General features: G+C 41.9%; 1 protein-coding gene across 1 annotated transcript; it reads left to right on the top strand.

The window, feature by feature from the left end:
- Nucleotides 1–216: 216 nt before the first annotated feature.
- Nucleotides 217–15,906, top strand: ATP6V1E1 (ATPase H+ transporting V1 subunit E1). The gene is made up of 9 exons (XM_075005707.1): nt 217–352; nt 4,348–4,413; nt 5,801–5,910; nt 6,799–6,865; nt 10,467–10,556; nt 12,748–12,816; nt 13,303–13,397; nt 14,349–14,436; nt 15,369–15,906. Exons 1-9 carry the CDS (start codon nt 320–322, stop codon nt 15,429–15,431), a joined length of 681 nt encoding a protein of 226 aa, XP_074861808.1. The 5' UTR covers nt 217–319; the 3' UTR covers nt 15,432–15,906.
- Nucleotides 15,907–15,956: the final 50 nt, after the last annotated feature.

The raw sequence follows: 15,956 nt of genomic DNA on the forward strand, positions 1-15,956 counted from the left end.
CTGGGCTGTTCTCACTACGACAGGGATCAGCTCCCAGCCCCGACCTCAGGTCGAGCCCAGCACGCTGGCACAAACAGTTCCCCTCTAGGGCAGCGGCTCCACTGCGCATGCGTCTGGAAGTGACCCGCGCACCCCCTCCTCCGCGCTTCTGTTCCCATTGGGGCAAAGCAGTGGTGGTGGGCGTGGCTGGAGTGACGCTATCCCAGCAGCTGCGACCCGACCCGGATTTGATTCATTTTCATTCTAGGGGTCTGGAGCGGCTCCGCGCGCCTTCATCCGCCGTCTTCTGCCCCGCGCGCCCACTCGCCCCGCAGCAGCCATGGCGCTCAGCGACGCCGACGTCCAGAAGCAGGTTCGAGGCCCGGCCTGGCTCCTCGGGGGAGGGAGGAGGGGAGTCTGGCCACTATGTGCACCGGGCCGTCCCCAGCCTGGGTCTGGCCGGGAGAGCGGAGGGTCAGTTCTGATTTTCCCTTCGGGCCGGTGCCGACGCTGCTCCTCCCCGCCTTATTCGCTCTCGCCTGAGTCTGGGGGTCGCGGGGGTGGGTTGGGCGAGCAGTTTCTCATGGGCTGTCCGAGGCCGTGGGCCGCGTTGGGGGCAGAGTTCAGGGCCAGGACATCCTCCAGGTTTCAAGTCTCTCCCATTTCCTGCCCTACCGGGCGGTGTCTCTTTGACTGTGCTGCTGTCCCGGAGCCCACGACCTGCAACTGCATCGGTGGCCGTGCTGAACGCACCCGTGCAGTGGGCGCTAGAAAGCGCGGGGGTCTGAGTAGCAGAGGGGTAGACAGCTAGGAACTGAAGTGGGACGTGGGCTTGCCTATCCCCAACAATTCAGGCAGTGAATCCCGGGTTAGGAATATAAGCTTGTTTATTTATTTTCATTCAAATGGGACATAGTTTTTGTCAAGATAGGAAATTACACATTAAAATAAGAGTCGACAAAAATAAAAGCAGTCTCATCCTCCGCCGACTGGGATGATCAGAACAGTCCATTGATATTTTAGATAGTGGTAACTTAGTGCTACCCTTCTGGCAGTGGTAACTAAAGTAAGAAACATTTCCCTTCCCCCCTCTTAATTGGCTGCAGAAGGAAAAACAGCAACAGCCTTACACCATGGAGAAACAGCATCTGGAAAATCCTATGAATAATACCCATCTGAGCTGGTGAATAAGAGCTCTGACTGCAGACTGAACAAAGACAATTTTAAAAAAACAAAACAAAAACCTAGTGTTGGAAGCTCAACCGATCTCCCAGTAGCTTTGAAACCTTTTGTGTTAACAGCAGAGTTGGGGAGTGTGGGGGGGGTTGCTATGGTATATAAATGGACTGTGAAGACAAGATGATGGAATGGAAGTGGTCAAGTATGGTCATGTTTTTACCATATTAGTATACAAATATTACATCATCCCAACACTCATCTGCTGTTTCTGTACGGCAGTGTTTCCCAAACTTAAACACTTGCGTACCCCTTTCAGGACTTTGGCCTTATCTACATACCCCCTTTCCCAGTGTCATTCCAGTGATTACCCCCTGATTTTTAGTAATTTATTTTCTGACATGTACCCCTTGGAATCCTTTTATATATCACACTTTGGGAAACTCTGCTATATGGCATCAGATTTGCTTTCTATAGAAGTTAGGTGTAAATTTGAATTTGATTATAATGGTTGAGCTGCACTTGCTTATAGTCTGACTCGTGAAGTTTTTAGAATTTTCAGCTGTCTAATGACTTTTGCACTTCAGATCTGAAGGGAAAGCAGTCATCTGTCAACAGAAACTTAGATGGTGCAGCTCCTTTGTGAATTGCTGCTGAAGTCTTGGCTTTTAAGCTAGCTAGCTGTCCTTTTGAGTAAGGACACACATTGTTCTCATTGACAGTAAATAGTGTCCTTTCAAACAAACTGGTCTGACCTGAATTGCAAATGGCATGCAGTGATGAAGATTGTGCAGATCCAGTCAGTGCTGCACAGTGAAGTTGCCTCTCAAGTTATGCATGGATCAGACTGGTTTGATGCAGGATCAGAAGTCCCTTCTCAGTTCCCATAAACACTTCTCTTTCCATCTCAGTGAGCAAATCTGATTGGCAAAGGGCCACTATGTAGTGAGAATATAATAGTAACATAGCATCTCTGTTTGCCTTTTAGAGATTAACATAATCTCCAAGCTCCTTACCTTTGCTTGCACAGCCAAATGTTTAGTATGTCCTGAATTATCATAACTTGAGCTGGCACTGTTAGTCACTTTGGGACTAAACTCGACCGGCAAACTTTGATGTTGGAAGGGCAATATATCCTAATGCTGGAGCTCTGTTTTATATTAAAATCTAACAACTGTAATATCTCTGTAATTGGTTGTGTTCAGCTAAACACTAGGCACTGAAAATGTAAAACACAGTAAACTGTGTGACAGACCAGCAGATTAATAAATCTTGGCAGAGCTAGGAAACAGTTTGACTTTATCACTTTCAATATGCTCAATATCTTCATTGATTAAAAGAGCCTCCCAATAACCATGTCCCAAAAATACCAATAGTTGCTTAATTCTGCAGACCATAGTTTGAAAATGTGTGTTGCAGGTGGTTGAATATCAAGAGACCCTTCCTAATGCATTAAATTTCCACAGACAGTTGGTAATCAAAGACTATTATAATTCTTGGAACATCCACTTTTGTTCTTTCTCTCGGGCAAGGGCGATCAATTTCTGGGGAGCCTAAGCTCGCTTTCACAAAATAAAACTAAGTTTTCAGATGTCCTATTAAAATTTACGCTATTTAAAGACGTGGAAGTTCCATTTTCTTCTCTGCATATTGTAAACTACAAAAATGAGCTTTTGATCCCCTCAGTCTGAGATCTCAAGCTGGTCACAGCAATAGGTTTTTTTTTAAATGTTTGCAGGCAAATGCTATATGCTGCTGAGATGCCAACCTAGGGAAAGTCTGTAATGTCGCATCTCTCTTAGACTCTGAGTAAGAAGGCAGAGTTTCTTGAGGCATCCAAAGTAATTCTAATGCTGCCAGAATTAATTCTGCCAAGTAGTATGATAGTACATGTCTCCTCGGTTGTGTTGCCCAGAAGTGGGTACCCCAATTTGTATTCTAAGTTCTACTGAGAGAGTCTGCTTCCAGCTTATTTTGTGCTCCTAAAATCAGAAAATTCACCAGTTGCTTATTCTCCTTGCTTACCCGTTCCTGCCCATTACCAATTCTGCTCTCTGAAACAAAGCCTGAGTTCATCCTTAGTTTGATCTGTCCATTGCTAAAATCACTATTCGTGCCGGAACTGCTTTCTGATGGAGAATTGTGATTCCTCCTTTTATGATGGTCCCTGCACTCAGCTTCAGAGGATTTTAGAAAGGTTTGTGGCCTAGCAACTCCATATACAAAATGGTCCCAAAACTAACCCTTGGAGTCATATAGTCACTGAATCCAAATCCAAATTGTTGTTTTGGTTTTCAGAACATACTCTTCAGAACACAAAACTCCACTTATAACTGTATAAATGTCTCCATCTATGGCCTGTTTACTCATTTTACTTTCCCTTCATACTCTGAAGCGTGTGGTCTCCTGCACATGTTGACCTATCTTTCGAGTTAAAGGCTTTGCAGAGGAAAATAATCATGTAGTCATGTGCACAGAGGCCACTAAATAGAAATCCTTCCTGCAAGTTGCTGTATCTCTTGCTTTATCCAAGGGAAGTGTCTTCGCTGCTCTCTGAATATTGAAACCTTCCATACAGAATATGCCACTCAGTTACTAGAATACTGCTGCAGGGAGTTAGTTACAAACATAGCTTCAAGTTACAATGTAGTTGGGACTGTTATTAACCATGCCCCAGGCTTTAGTCTGAACTACTGGCCCAGTCACAGAACAGTTAAGTTTACAATACATACTGGAATCATAATGTAACTTGGTCCTACAGCTCAGATAATGTTTTTAAACAGCTTTCACTAGAAAGGTTCCTGTTGGCAGTTCCTTGAAGCAGTTCATAACTCTTTTAAAAATGCTATCAATCAAGCTGTTCTGCTGTCCTGCAGCTTCTCCCCAGTCACCACAGATGATTGCACAACTTTCAAATACACTTGTAACCCAGGGAAGACCTGTTAATGCTATCCAGAAAAATGGAGTTAAATGTAACTTTATCTGTATTGACCCTGGCTGTTTCTCTTCTAAACTCTGATGACTTGTGTGCTTGTTAGGTAGGAAGTAATCTTGCTTTTTTGGAAAACAAGAGCAACTATTGTATGTGAGATGGGATTGTGTGAGAGAGGAAGATATTCTGCAGTTCAAAGGAAAAGTTTGCTTTTCATGCATGTGCTTCCCAGCAGAATATAACTGTGTATTCTGTTCCAGATCAAACACATGATGGCTTTCATCGAGCAGGAAGCCAATGAAAAGGCTGAAGAAATAGATGCCAAGGTAAAAAACAAAAGAAGCTATGAGATGTTTTAATGTCAGGCACATCAGAAGGAGTTGGATCACATTTAACATTGAGTTGTTTCCTCGTCAGACCTTCAAAAACAGTTCCATAGTATTTCTAGAAGCTATTTTACTTCTTGTCGTATAATTACTGTATGTGGAGCAAGTTAACTGCTGAATAAAGTGAAATATTTTAGTTTGTAGCAGTTCACTGAGCTGAAGCTGCTCTTCCACCCTGAATCTCATTAATACCTAGATGTGAAAACATTTGTATGTAAGATCATGTATTAATTTGTTAATACTTCAGAGAAACTCATGGAGGTCTGAGCATGGATTCTTCATAAAACTGGCTGGGTTAAATTGGTCCCTCTAACTTCGCTGGAGTTACGGAGATGAGTGTGACCCATCATACATAGTTTTAGTTAACGCTTGTTTACATGCAAACTGTCACCAACATAACTAAATGGGTTTTAATTCACACATCTTTTTTTGAGTAAGTTTATATGGACACTTATTTCTAAATAAAAATAGGACAGTTAATCCATTTCTGGCTGTGACTTGCAGCCATGTTAAGGGACCACACCATAGGTTTAAACAGAGGATGTAAAAGCATAAACGCTTCTATGTTAGCAAAATGGAATGCATTATGCCAAAGTTCTAAGGATTCACTAATCAACCTTTAGTTGACTGTTATGACTCAGGAGCAATTACGTCGGTTCATATTGGAAAAGCATGTCTAAAGTATGGATGTGCTTGGAATGATAAGTCAATGTCTTGTTGAAATGAGATTATGAGTTGTGTGCAGCTGCTACCATGTTTTCCTGTGTGGGAGGGGGAACTACCTGTGCTCTAATAAGGTTGCAACTCCTATGTGTATTCTTATTTAAGGCTTAATGGTAAGCCATACAAGAATACTAAATATTACAGCTTTCAACATAGCACAATTATTTACTGATTCATTCAGCATCTCTCATCTCCTTTCCTGCTGCAGTCAAAGATTAAACCAATTCTGGAGTTAAGACAGAATAAGCGTCTTGGACTGTACTTATGGTTGCTCCTAGTTAATTTACTAGTCTTTGCTCTCTAGCTGATACTTGAGTATTCTATATCATCCCTGTTTCAGGACTAAAAACTGGACAGGAAGGCAAATGATAGGTGCTGAACAAAAATATTGCAATGATCAGATTAACTGACTGGCAGTTATTCAGGCTCTACTTCAGTAAAGAAGATGCTCTAATCCCACTGACTTCAGTGAGATTTAAGGAGCATGCTTAAATGGTTTGCTTAATTAGTACCTTGAGTCTCATCACTGAGCCTTGAGTGAAGAAACTCAAGTGTTATCTAAGGAGTCAGTCTCAATTTCAGCCATGTGACTGTTTCTTTGTAGGCAGAAGAAGAGTTCAACATTGAGAAAGGTCGCCTGGTACAGACACAAAGACTGAAAATCATGGAGTACTATGAAAAGAAGGAAAAGCAAATTGAACAACAGAAGAAAATGTAAGTTGCTTAGGCTGCCTGGCCTGCTACAGTCTTGAAAAATTAGCAGCTTGCCAGCAATACACAATCTTTTGCTGGCAACTGGGAAAGAAGTAACTAAAAACTTCTGAACAAGGTGTATTTTCATGTATGAAAAAAATGTTTAAGGGCCTACTGTTGAGCAGAAAAGTATTTGAATGTAGACAGAAACACTATAGTCTTCCTGAATCTGCAGATGTGCTGTTGCTATTGTTTACAGCTTTCCCAAACACACCAAAACTGTCAAGTCTTCATTAATGTAAAGCTGATCAGGCATTGGCACTCTTTACAGGAAAACAGGGCCCAATAAATTGAAGCTGAGGGGCATATAGGAATGGTAAACTCCAGCTCTTTCCCAGTGGAGAGACTCTGGATTGGTTTGTGGTAAGGTAGAGAAGAGAGACCTATCCTTCCAGCAGCTGAAGGTACATAAGGAGCCTTACTGGCAAGCTTTCAGATACCTCAGCCAGAGGCTAAGTCTAAATAGTCACAATCAGAATGCAGAGATAATAACCTAAAGAGAACAGAAGACGCGGAGAGGTCTTTGTATTACTTTGTGTAACGGATGTCTAGGAAGCTCTATATGCTCTGTTCTGTTCCATCTCTGACACAAATAATTCTATCAGTACTGGTCTTGGTAATCAATTTCTCTTGATTAGAGCTTCTGATTTTGTTGTCACTTGTGCACATTCTGTGGAGGATTTTTACAGTAAGTGCGAAATTATCACGGCTGCTCTTGAATTCAAATAAGTGAACAGGTTTGCACTCTACATATATGTTGCATGAAGCATGCAGTTAAAATATTTGCTGTGCCTCTATTGCTGTTTAAAACTTGACACACTGATTCAATTTTTTCCATACAACTTGCAGTCAGATGTCCAACCTGATGAATCAGGCAAGATTGAAGGTCCTCAAGGCAAGAGATGACCTCATTGCAGTGAGTATATATTGAATTTCTGGTATCAGAAGTTAAGGAATTACATGATCCAACCACTAAACAGCCATCTGTTTTTTTTTTTTATAGTGATCTAATGAGATGTGTACTTGAAACATACATAGAATTTTTAAAATGGCTTTGTTAGCAGACTTTACAACACATTCTTAGGTAACGGCCTTCTGCACATGTATTTTAGAAAAACCTTACTTTACACTTGCATCAGGTTTTCACAGCTGTTCTTTGCTGTTTAGGGAAGATACATCTGTCTGCCTGGCATCTCAGTTGCAGTCTGGGGTTAAGCTCAGCCCTGGACAGCAGCTGATTGTTATTCACAGAATGGGAAATGTGTTGTACATAACGGAGAGTAAAAAGAGGAAGTAACTGGGAGACAAGAAGCCCACAAAATGCCGAGTTGCTTCATGCAACTAGAGCTTAATGTATGCTGTGATATGGAATGGCTGGGCTTCAGCAAGCTTGACAAGCACCTTTTGTTAACAAATACTACCAACACAAACCAAATAGTGAGCTTTCTCCACATTGGCCCAGAATGGATGGAAAAGCTTTCCTGTTGGTCCATCTGGTGAACAGTTTATCTGGGAGCATAAAGAGTTGTAATCATCTCGTTAGAGATAATATATGAGTTGCATTCAGGGTGAACAACAGGAGCCATACTCCAGTGTTACTAAATGCGTATTTATAGCTTCTGTGAGAAGAACCTACTCATCACACGATACATAAACTCACTTGTCATGTTTGAGGCATACTCTTGTGGGTTTCAGATACTAGGTGATGCTGCTCAAACCTCAGAACAGCCCTGTTTGTGAGGAACTACGGTTTCAAGAATAAAATAATGTCTGTAGTATTGCTTGTTTACTCTGTTATCCTGAAAAGGGGTTATCAGCATAGATACAGTATTTTTGATTCTTTAATCCTACTGCCATGTTTGTCAGCCATTGTGAATTTGGTGAGATTTCTAATACTGTGTATTATAGGAGAGGAGGGTGAGGAAAGAGTTAACTCCATTGTGAAACAATCCATGTTGGATAACCTCTCTTAACCATGCTGTGAGCTGATGCAGTCACATGCTTCTGAGTGGTGCATAAGACATTTCCTTCCTCATTTTAAACTATTTCAAGTCCTGTTGTACTAGCTCAATCTTACTTTGTCGTTACTTAGTCTTTGCAAGGCTGGACAGTAAGGATGGGAACTTCCAGAAATTCTGTATTCTAGGGCAGAAGGCATAACTAGGTTTGACAATGAGAGGAACTTGGGATGGTCTTGTTAATACTTTTAGCATTCGAAGCATAATACACACTCTTATTTATCAAAACCAACTTTCCTGACCCAGGGAATCGTGTGTTTGTGTTTCCCTGTATCTGTTTGTTTTGTGTTTTAAAAGTTATAACAGGATATCCATGGGCTTGCATCTACAGATATATGTACATTTCCGTTCAGTGAGGGGAAGGAGGGGACGGAAATGTATTCCATTCAAAACTTTAGGATATTTTATTTTCTTTGCACTTTTCGGAAAGAATACTTAAAGTGGAGGTGGGAGGGGAATTATAGAGCAGCAGCAGAAATCCTTAAACGCTGACTCCTAAAACAGTGTGAAGGCCCTATCTGCTGTGAGGCTGGTTGCTCTGTTGCCTCAAAACTGGGGAGCCAGAGTTTAATTTCAAAATTTATACTCAGGTTGATAGCTGCAGCATTTTACATAATTCACAACAGACAAATAGAGGTCCATAACCATACTTGTTTAAGTTCTTTCAATAGACGAATGAACAAAATACCTATTTTTATTGACAAAAACAAGACACTAGGAGCTATTAAAAATAAATAGCAAATCAGGGATCTGGGCTGATAGAAAAATTAGTCTTCCTTAGGCCATGTTTAGGACATACTCTACTGCTTTGATTATACTGTATTGACTTTATCTTGGGTTATTTAACTTCTCAAATATGTAGACAGCCAGAATGAACACTCAGGAAGAATATTGCTATTCTTTCGGACTGAATACAGTCTAAATGTAATGTCCCCTGCTGTACTACTCGCTCAGAATGGACTCTTAGCTGTCCAGTTCTAGCACGCTGTATGTAATCATTTTACAGACTTGCATTTTGCATGTGAAGAATTTCAGTATAATTTTGGGTTGGGAAAAAATAATTGTAGTCAGCTGCTCTCTAAGTCTGCAGTAAATCATAGAAACCTAGGGACCTCAAGGCATCACCTGTTAATGTTATCTCAGCCTTGGAGTAATTTATACCTAGAGTATTCCTGACAGGTGTTTTGTCTAACGTGTTAGAATCTCTCAGTTATGGGGATTCCACATCCGCCCTAGGATGTTCCAATCTTTTACTAGCCTTATAAAGTTTTCTTAATAGCAAACCTACACTATCTTTACTTCAAACTAGGCAAATTACTTCTTATTCCACCCTCAGTTGCCAGGGGAAACAATTGATTACTATTTTCTGTATGGCAACCTTTTACATATTTTAAGACTTCTCTTCAGACTAAATGTTCTGAATTTTTTTTCAACCGCTTAATAGATTAGATTTTCTAACCCTCTTGCTGTTTTGTTGGTCTTCTCTGGATTCTATCCAGTTTGCCCATCTCTTGAAGTGTGGTCCCAAAATGTTTTACAGTTCTCCAGCTGAGGCCCCACTCAGGCTCAGGAGAATGAGATAGTTACCTCACAATGCATAAGTCAGACATTCCTGTTAATGTGTGATTGTGTTTCTTTGTTTTGCTTTTTTGCAGTAGCATCAGACTGGATCATTCAGTTCATGGGAAGTAAATGGCTAGGAAGCCTAGGTATTATAGTGGCCCATATTTTGTGTGCATTTGTTTTTATTTGCCTTTTTTTTTCATTCCTAAGTGTAGTTTGTGGCAGTTGTCATTGACTTTAGTCTTGTTGATTTCAGACCAGTTCTCCATGATCTACTGTCCTACTGAAGCAGCAGACAGTAGGAGAAACAATCTAGCTCATTCAGCTAGAATAGTATTAACTATTTGAATAAGCATTGCTAGTAGATAATCCTTTAATGCAGTAGAAACTCAGCATTAAAAACATCTCTTGTATGGAGGTTGTTCCTAATTTTGAACAATACATTATGGTGGTTCTTTCAAAAGTTTATAACTGAACATTGACTTAATATGGCTTAAATGCTGCTTTCCCTTTATTTCAGTAGATTTTATTTAACATAGTATTGTACTACTGTATTAGTGGTTGGCTGTTTTCCTCTATACCACTGCCTCTGTGTGTACTTCCAGTTCCAAATGCAGTTTGTGGTTATCTGCTTACTTTATCTGCTGTTGTAACTCTGAGGTTCTACGGTACTATGATTTTCCTTTTCTGGAACAAGAAATTCATAATTATTCACTTTGTGTACTGAACTGGGTAGTGTGGAAAGAAAACTTTTGTGAAGAAAACCTTTTGCTTCACGCACACACAGATGAGGTTCTGGATTGATTTATCATGTGCAGTACAAGCTTATGTATTGGCATGGTGAATAGCTGCACTAAGAATACAGGAGGATGATAGGCATAGAACCAAACGGACAAGTAGAGGGACTTTTGCTGACCTGATCTCTTCTTTGTATAGGATTTGCTGCATGAGGCTAAGCAAAGACTTGCCAAAGTGGTGAAGGATACTGCCAGGTACCAGACATTGCTGGATGGGCTGGTTCTGCAGGTAATACTCAAGCCATAGTAAAAGGCTGACTGCACCCCTAGGCTCAAACAAACTATCTGTAGAAGTACCGCTACTGTTTGAACACTTCCTAGAATGGGCATTTTTAAAGCTATCATTTCAAACAATGTTCCCTCTAATGTGTTTTGGCTGTGCACTGAGCCATGTGCAAATGTACACCACTAACAGAAGCAAAAGCCTAACAGCGGGAGCTCTGCTGATCAGCTGGGTGGCATTTGAAACTCTCCTGAGCTGCCGCACAAGCACACGGCTTACAGGGAACGCTGCTTTCAAACTGTATTTCCCAGTCTTAGCTCACAAGGCCCCATTGTACTTGAGTTCTGGTGTGAGCTGGAGCAAAAAGTTTAAATTCTTGAGCACCGTCCTCTGAGTATGAGAGAAACAGGATAATTGTTCCCTCTTAACCTGTCTTTAGCTTTAGCTCACATTTCAAGAGAGATGTGCACATTGCAAATTTTTACTGCACATGCTCAGGATGAGCTCCTCAAATGCATATTGTAGGCACCATTCCCCCTGTCACCCTCCAGCTTAGGAAAGCACCCTGTCATGTTTTTCATTCCCAACTTGACACCAAATCCAGACTACTTTGGTTGTAGCTTTGAGCAGTTTTTTTTTCTTCTGTGATAGTTGCTTCTCTCATAAACCACATGTATATGCTAAAAATTCCCCTTTAGGCCTTCTGGCCCCATAAGTAGTATTTTTGTAAATCTTGCAAATTCAGGCAAAGATTTTAATGGAAACTAGTACATCAACTATAGTGGCTACCATGGACAACTGCTCTAATACAAGGGCTTAGCCTAAATCTTAACCCAGTTGCTTTAGCTAGGAACACTTTAAAGTGTGATTTTTGGTTTTCTCCTTTGCAGTCAGTCTCTGTTCTCTTGCAAGTCTCTGTTTTGATCCAGTATTTCTTTCCTGTTGACAGACATAGACCCCTTAATGTCAAGGGTGCCTTGAAACCTGTAATCTACTTTGCTCCATAGCAGAGATCAATAGTGTGCTTCTAACTGCTTGACTTCCTGTTAGGCCCTGTCTGCCGCTGCTCACTTGTACTCTGGGGGAAATCAACCTCTCTCTTTTGGAAAGAACGTTTTGTCTCGATCAAAAGTCTGATGCATATTGTGGTCACCACTTCATACTACTGTCCGCTTATTTCTGTAACCATTTTGCACAGTTTGTGATACCTGTTTGAAGACAAAAGACTGCTGAAGGCCTTAACCAGAAGCTCAGTCTAGTTCCCAAACTTTTCAGCATCACGCCCCCTTTTGATTTTTGAGAGACCCTCATGCCCCCCCCCCCCCCCCCCCGCCACAACTGGTCAGCTGCCTGAGCCCCGTGCCAGCCACCAGAGCTGCCCACACCAGCTGCCTGCCTGCCTGAGCCCTGTGCTGCCAAAGCTGCCTGTCCAAACTGACCGAGCCCCACAGCAACCCACCTGTCAGCCCAAGCTGCCCAAGCCCTGCAGTGCCAGGGACAGCCACCCAAGCCCCACAAGCTCCTCCCCTCCCCCAAAACCAGGCACCCCCAGCCCCCAGCTCATTCCACCCCCTCCTTCAAGCCAGCACTCCCAGCCCCCCCAACCCCATCCTCCTCCCTCTCTCCTCCCCAACCCACACTCGCTCCCCTTTGTAAGAGGCAGCTAACTCCCTGTGGGTGTTTGCCGGCTGCCTGCTTTTTATAGTGGCTGTGCTGGGTTGGCAACGTGAAATGGCAGGGGCTGACAGCTGGAAGCAAAGGCCAGCTTTTTCTTTGGGTGCGGGGGATGATGGGGGGGCTGGGTTGCATTGTGCCCCCCCTTGGAATTTCTTCGTGCCCCCCAGTTTGGGAAACCATGGTCTAGTGTGTAACTATTGACTCCTGAGTTTGCTATTTCTAATTCTTCTCAGTGAACCCTCTGTGTTGTCCAGATTTAGTTCCTGTTGCGCTCCAAAGTAAGGATTGCTTACTTCCTGCATGATCAAAACCTTAGCTTGTAGCTAAAGGATTGTCCACTGATAGTCAGTCCACTTTCAGAGTGACAGTAAAAAGGGGACTTATAACCAATGATCTTTACTCTATGAAATAAGTAATGGCACAAAGTTGCTTAGTCTTGTAACTAACCCCAAGAAATGAGAGGAACTAAGGTGATGAGTTTCCTTCATTCATTTCCTGCTAACTTAGTTGTCTCATACAGGGTTTCTACCAGCTGCTTGAGCCTAGATTGACTGTCCGTTGCCGGAAACAGGATCTCCCTCTGGTTAAGGTAAGAGGGTTCTGGTTAGAATAGCATAAAATGTCTCCATAAACAAAGTCATGGTATTGTGACTGCAAAGTTCCCCTGCTTGAAACCTGGTAGGTAAGGCAGTAGGGCAATTCATTACAAAGTAAAATACTTCTGTTGAAAATGCCCAGTCTCTGGCATTATCTGCTCATCAGGCTGGGCAGTGTCTTCCTTTGTTTGAAAAGCCCCTATCAAACTTTAGGCACTGCCATAATATAAAGAATGATTAAGGCTCAAGGGTGAGGGAGGAAAACACATTTTTCAAAATACGCAGGTTATAACCATTTCTCCTACAGTACCACCTTCCTAGTGAGGATGAATAAATTTGTGACATTTAGTTGCTTATGTCCCCGGCATGTCTGTTCCACTAACACAAAATAAGTAGCCAGCAGTTCTGTGCAATGCTGGCAGAGGATCCCAAGTGTCTTCACATATCTGGCCTGAAGTGGAATATCTAATATGTTCTAGGCGGCTGTACAGAAGAGCATCCCCATCTACAAAGCTGCTACCAAAAAAGACATTGATGTTCACATTGATCAACAGACATTCCTGCCAGAAGATATGTAAGCAAAACAGTAGCTTTTAGTGCTGGGTAATAACTTGCTGGGGATTTAATCCACTGATAGTATATGTTGAGGGAGTCTGAAACATCTCTCTTTGGAAATGACAAAAGGGGTACAAATGAGACAGCATCTGCCACGAGGTTATGGGAGTTGGCGTCTCCTGACTCTCAAGATCTAGCCTGCTGTGCTGTTTCCCAGGCAACAAAATAACTTTTTGTTGAAGCACCCCCCTCAGCCCAGTTCGCTACACAGAGGCAGGCTTGGTCTAGTCAGTAGCAGCTAGAAACTAAGTACAGTTTGTTAGTCAAAGGTGAAAGGAATGCAAGTGCCTTCCAAGCTAAAGGTTCAATATAAAGCAAAGAACAAAGTCACGAGGGGGGATGTGTGAGTTATAGGCATCCCACTGATAGGCTGTGTCCTCCAAAACTGCCAGAAGGATGGTTCTTTAACATGGAGTAGACACTTGCATGATGTGCTTTAGTTTAGATGTCATAAACTTTTATTTATTTATTTATTTATATAAAAACTATAAATGATACAAGAGATTACTCTTGTAAATGTATCTGTGTAGTATATTTCATCTCTTCCTAAAATCTGAAAATTAGCTCTCATAGCCTAATTCATATTGATTTGGTGCTGGACAGGAAGCTCCACTGGTTATTTCAATCATTTTTCATACCTAAAATTTCCACAGCTCCTGTCTATACTTAAAACTAGATGGTGATGATCCTTGCCCATTAGCATGCTCTGCAAACACCATTGTTAGCAATGTCTCATTCTCTTTATCAAATTATCCTATCCTCCAACATAAGGAGAGTATGACTTAAGTCTGTTTAAAGGCAGAAAGGAGGCCGCGCGCTTCTTTTGATTAATCTTTGAGACACATTGTAGTAGTTTGGAAGAGTGGCTGTTTGTAAAGTTGATCTGTTATAATGTCCATTTTCTCTCTAGTGCTGGAGGTGTTGAGATCTATAACAGTGATGGTAAAATCAAGGTTTCCAATACCCTGGAAAGCCGGCTAGAACTCATAGCCCAGCAGGTGAGCTTGAGAAAGAGGGATCTGGATCCTTCCCTATTCAATCTGCTAGACTTTCTTCTTTCGAGTTGTTGTGTTCATCTTGGGTGGTAAAGTGAATAAGCTTATTTTGAATTCAGCATACTTTAGGCTCAAGCATCCTTTTAATATTCAAAGTAATATACAGGGGGATCATGCTCTAACAAGCAAAGGGTTGCAAAAAGTGGATATACTTGAGGGGGAAAAAAACTAGCTGGTTATTTGGTGGTTGGGGAGAAATACATCTGTTCCACAGCAAGAAGTCCTTTCTTCAGACTTTGGCTTCTCAGGAACCTAGCTGAGCATAAAACTCTGAAGACCCAAACCACACTGAAAGATCCTGTTACTGATTAACACAAAAACAGATGGTGTTCATAAAGCTGCACTACTAGTGTCAGTACATGGGCTAGTAGAATCAGTCCACTAGACAATATCAGAATCTTCTCAAGTCCAGTGTAGAAGGAAGACCATGCCGACAACACCATCCCTCCAGTGAATCTTGATCTTGACAATATAGAGCTCTATATTCTGGCATAGAATTAGGCCAAGCTAATCTAAAAGCAATTCTGTGTCCATAGCTAATTACAGGCAATGGATTTGAGCTAAATGGGGCAATTACATGCCTGAGCTGAACAGATGATCCCAGCTCAAGCTGCAATAATGTTAGTAATTGCAGTCTTCTGTTTGCTCACAATGTGAGAGCACCACCAGAAGTTGGTGGGTGAACTTGCATATCCACTAAAGAATTGGCAGCACTGACAGAAGTAGTCACTCCTGTGATGTCTCCAGCAGGGATCTGCTGTCTAGGATTTCTTAACTTCTGTGCATGTTAGGGTGCTATTGTTGCTTAACTATTTTAGTATTTATTACTGTGTTCTACACTAAGCCTCTAATTGCCCTATGTGCTCTCTCAACAGATGATGCCAGAAATCAGAGGGGCGCTCTTTGGTGCCAATGCCAACAGGAAGTTTTTGGACTAAGCCTGAGGGAAAGTGGAATCTCTTCCACTGCCATATTGAGGAGAGAGGCAAAAAAAGCCTGTCCATTTAAAACCTAAAAATGTACCTTTCAGTGCTATCATGTGTTGTCCAATATGTGTTCTTCAGTGGAATAATTTTGCCTATCTGATGTGCTTTGCCTGACTTATCCAGTGGTTACAATGCATTGATGAACATGAGGTGAAGACCACTCCCTTGAGAAGTGATACTGGAATACAGATGCAGTTGGAATATTGTCTTGTCCTGCACTCCCATGGCTATCATAAGATTAGTAATTGTGAAATACCATTCTTCCCATGGGAGCACCCTTTCCAGTTAAGAGCTTCTCGATGTTCTGTTAAACAGAGGGCAAGCAACCCTTAAGTGTAGCTTGTTACTTGCTCAGGTCCAGAGTTTTCTGTTCTGTATATGTGAGTAAAGTCTGAGCCTGTGCTACTTAATTTATTAAAAATAAAAAGGTGCGTGTACAGGGAGTTCTTGGCAGTCTCTGTCTGGTGTGCCGTGACT

The sequence above is a fragment of the Carettochelys insculpta genome, chromosome 1, assembly GCF_033958435.1.
Source record: "Carettochelys insculpta isolate YL-2023 chromosome 1, ASM3395843v1, whole genome shotgun sequence".
In the NCBI taxonomy this organism is placed as follows: Eukaryota; Metazoa; Chordata; order Testudines; family Carettochelyidae; genus Carettochelys; species Carettochelys insculpta.

Coding starts and splice junctions, on each gene's coding strand:
- ATP6V1E1 (XM_075005707.1), top strand. CDS start 320: ATGGCGCTCAGCGACGCCGACGTCCAGAAGCAG. Junction 4,414..5,800: donor CTGAAGAAATAGATGCCAAG/GTAAAAAACAAA, acceptor GTTTCTTTGTAG/GCAGAAGAAGAGTTCAACAT. Junction 5,911..6,798: donor ATTGAACAACAGAAGAAAAT/GTAAGTTGCTTA, acceptor TACAACTTGCAG/TCAGATGTCCAACCTGATGA.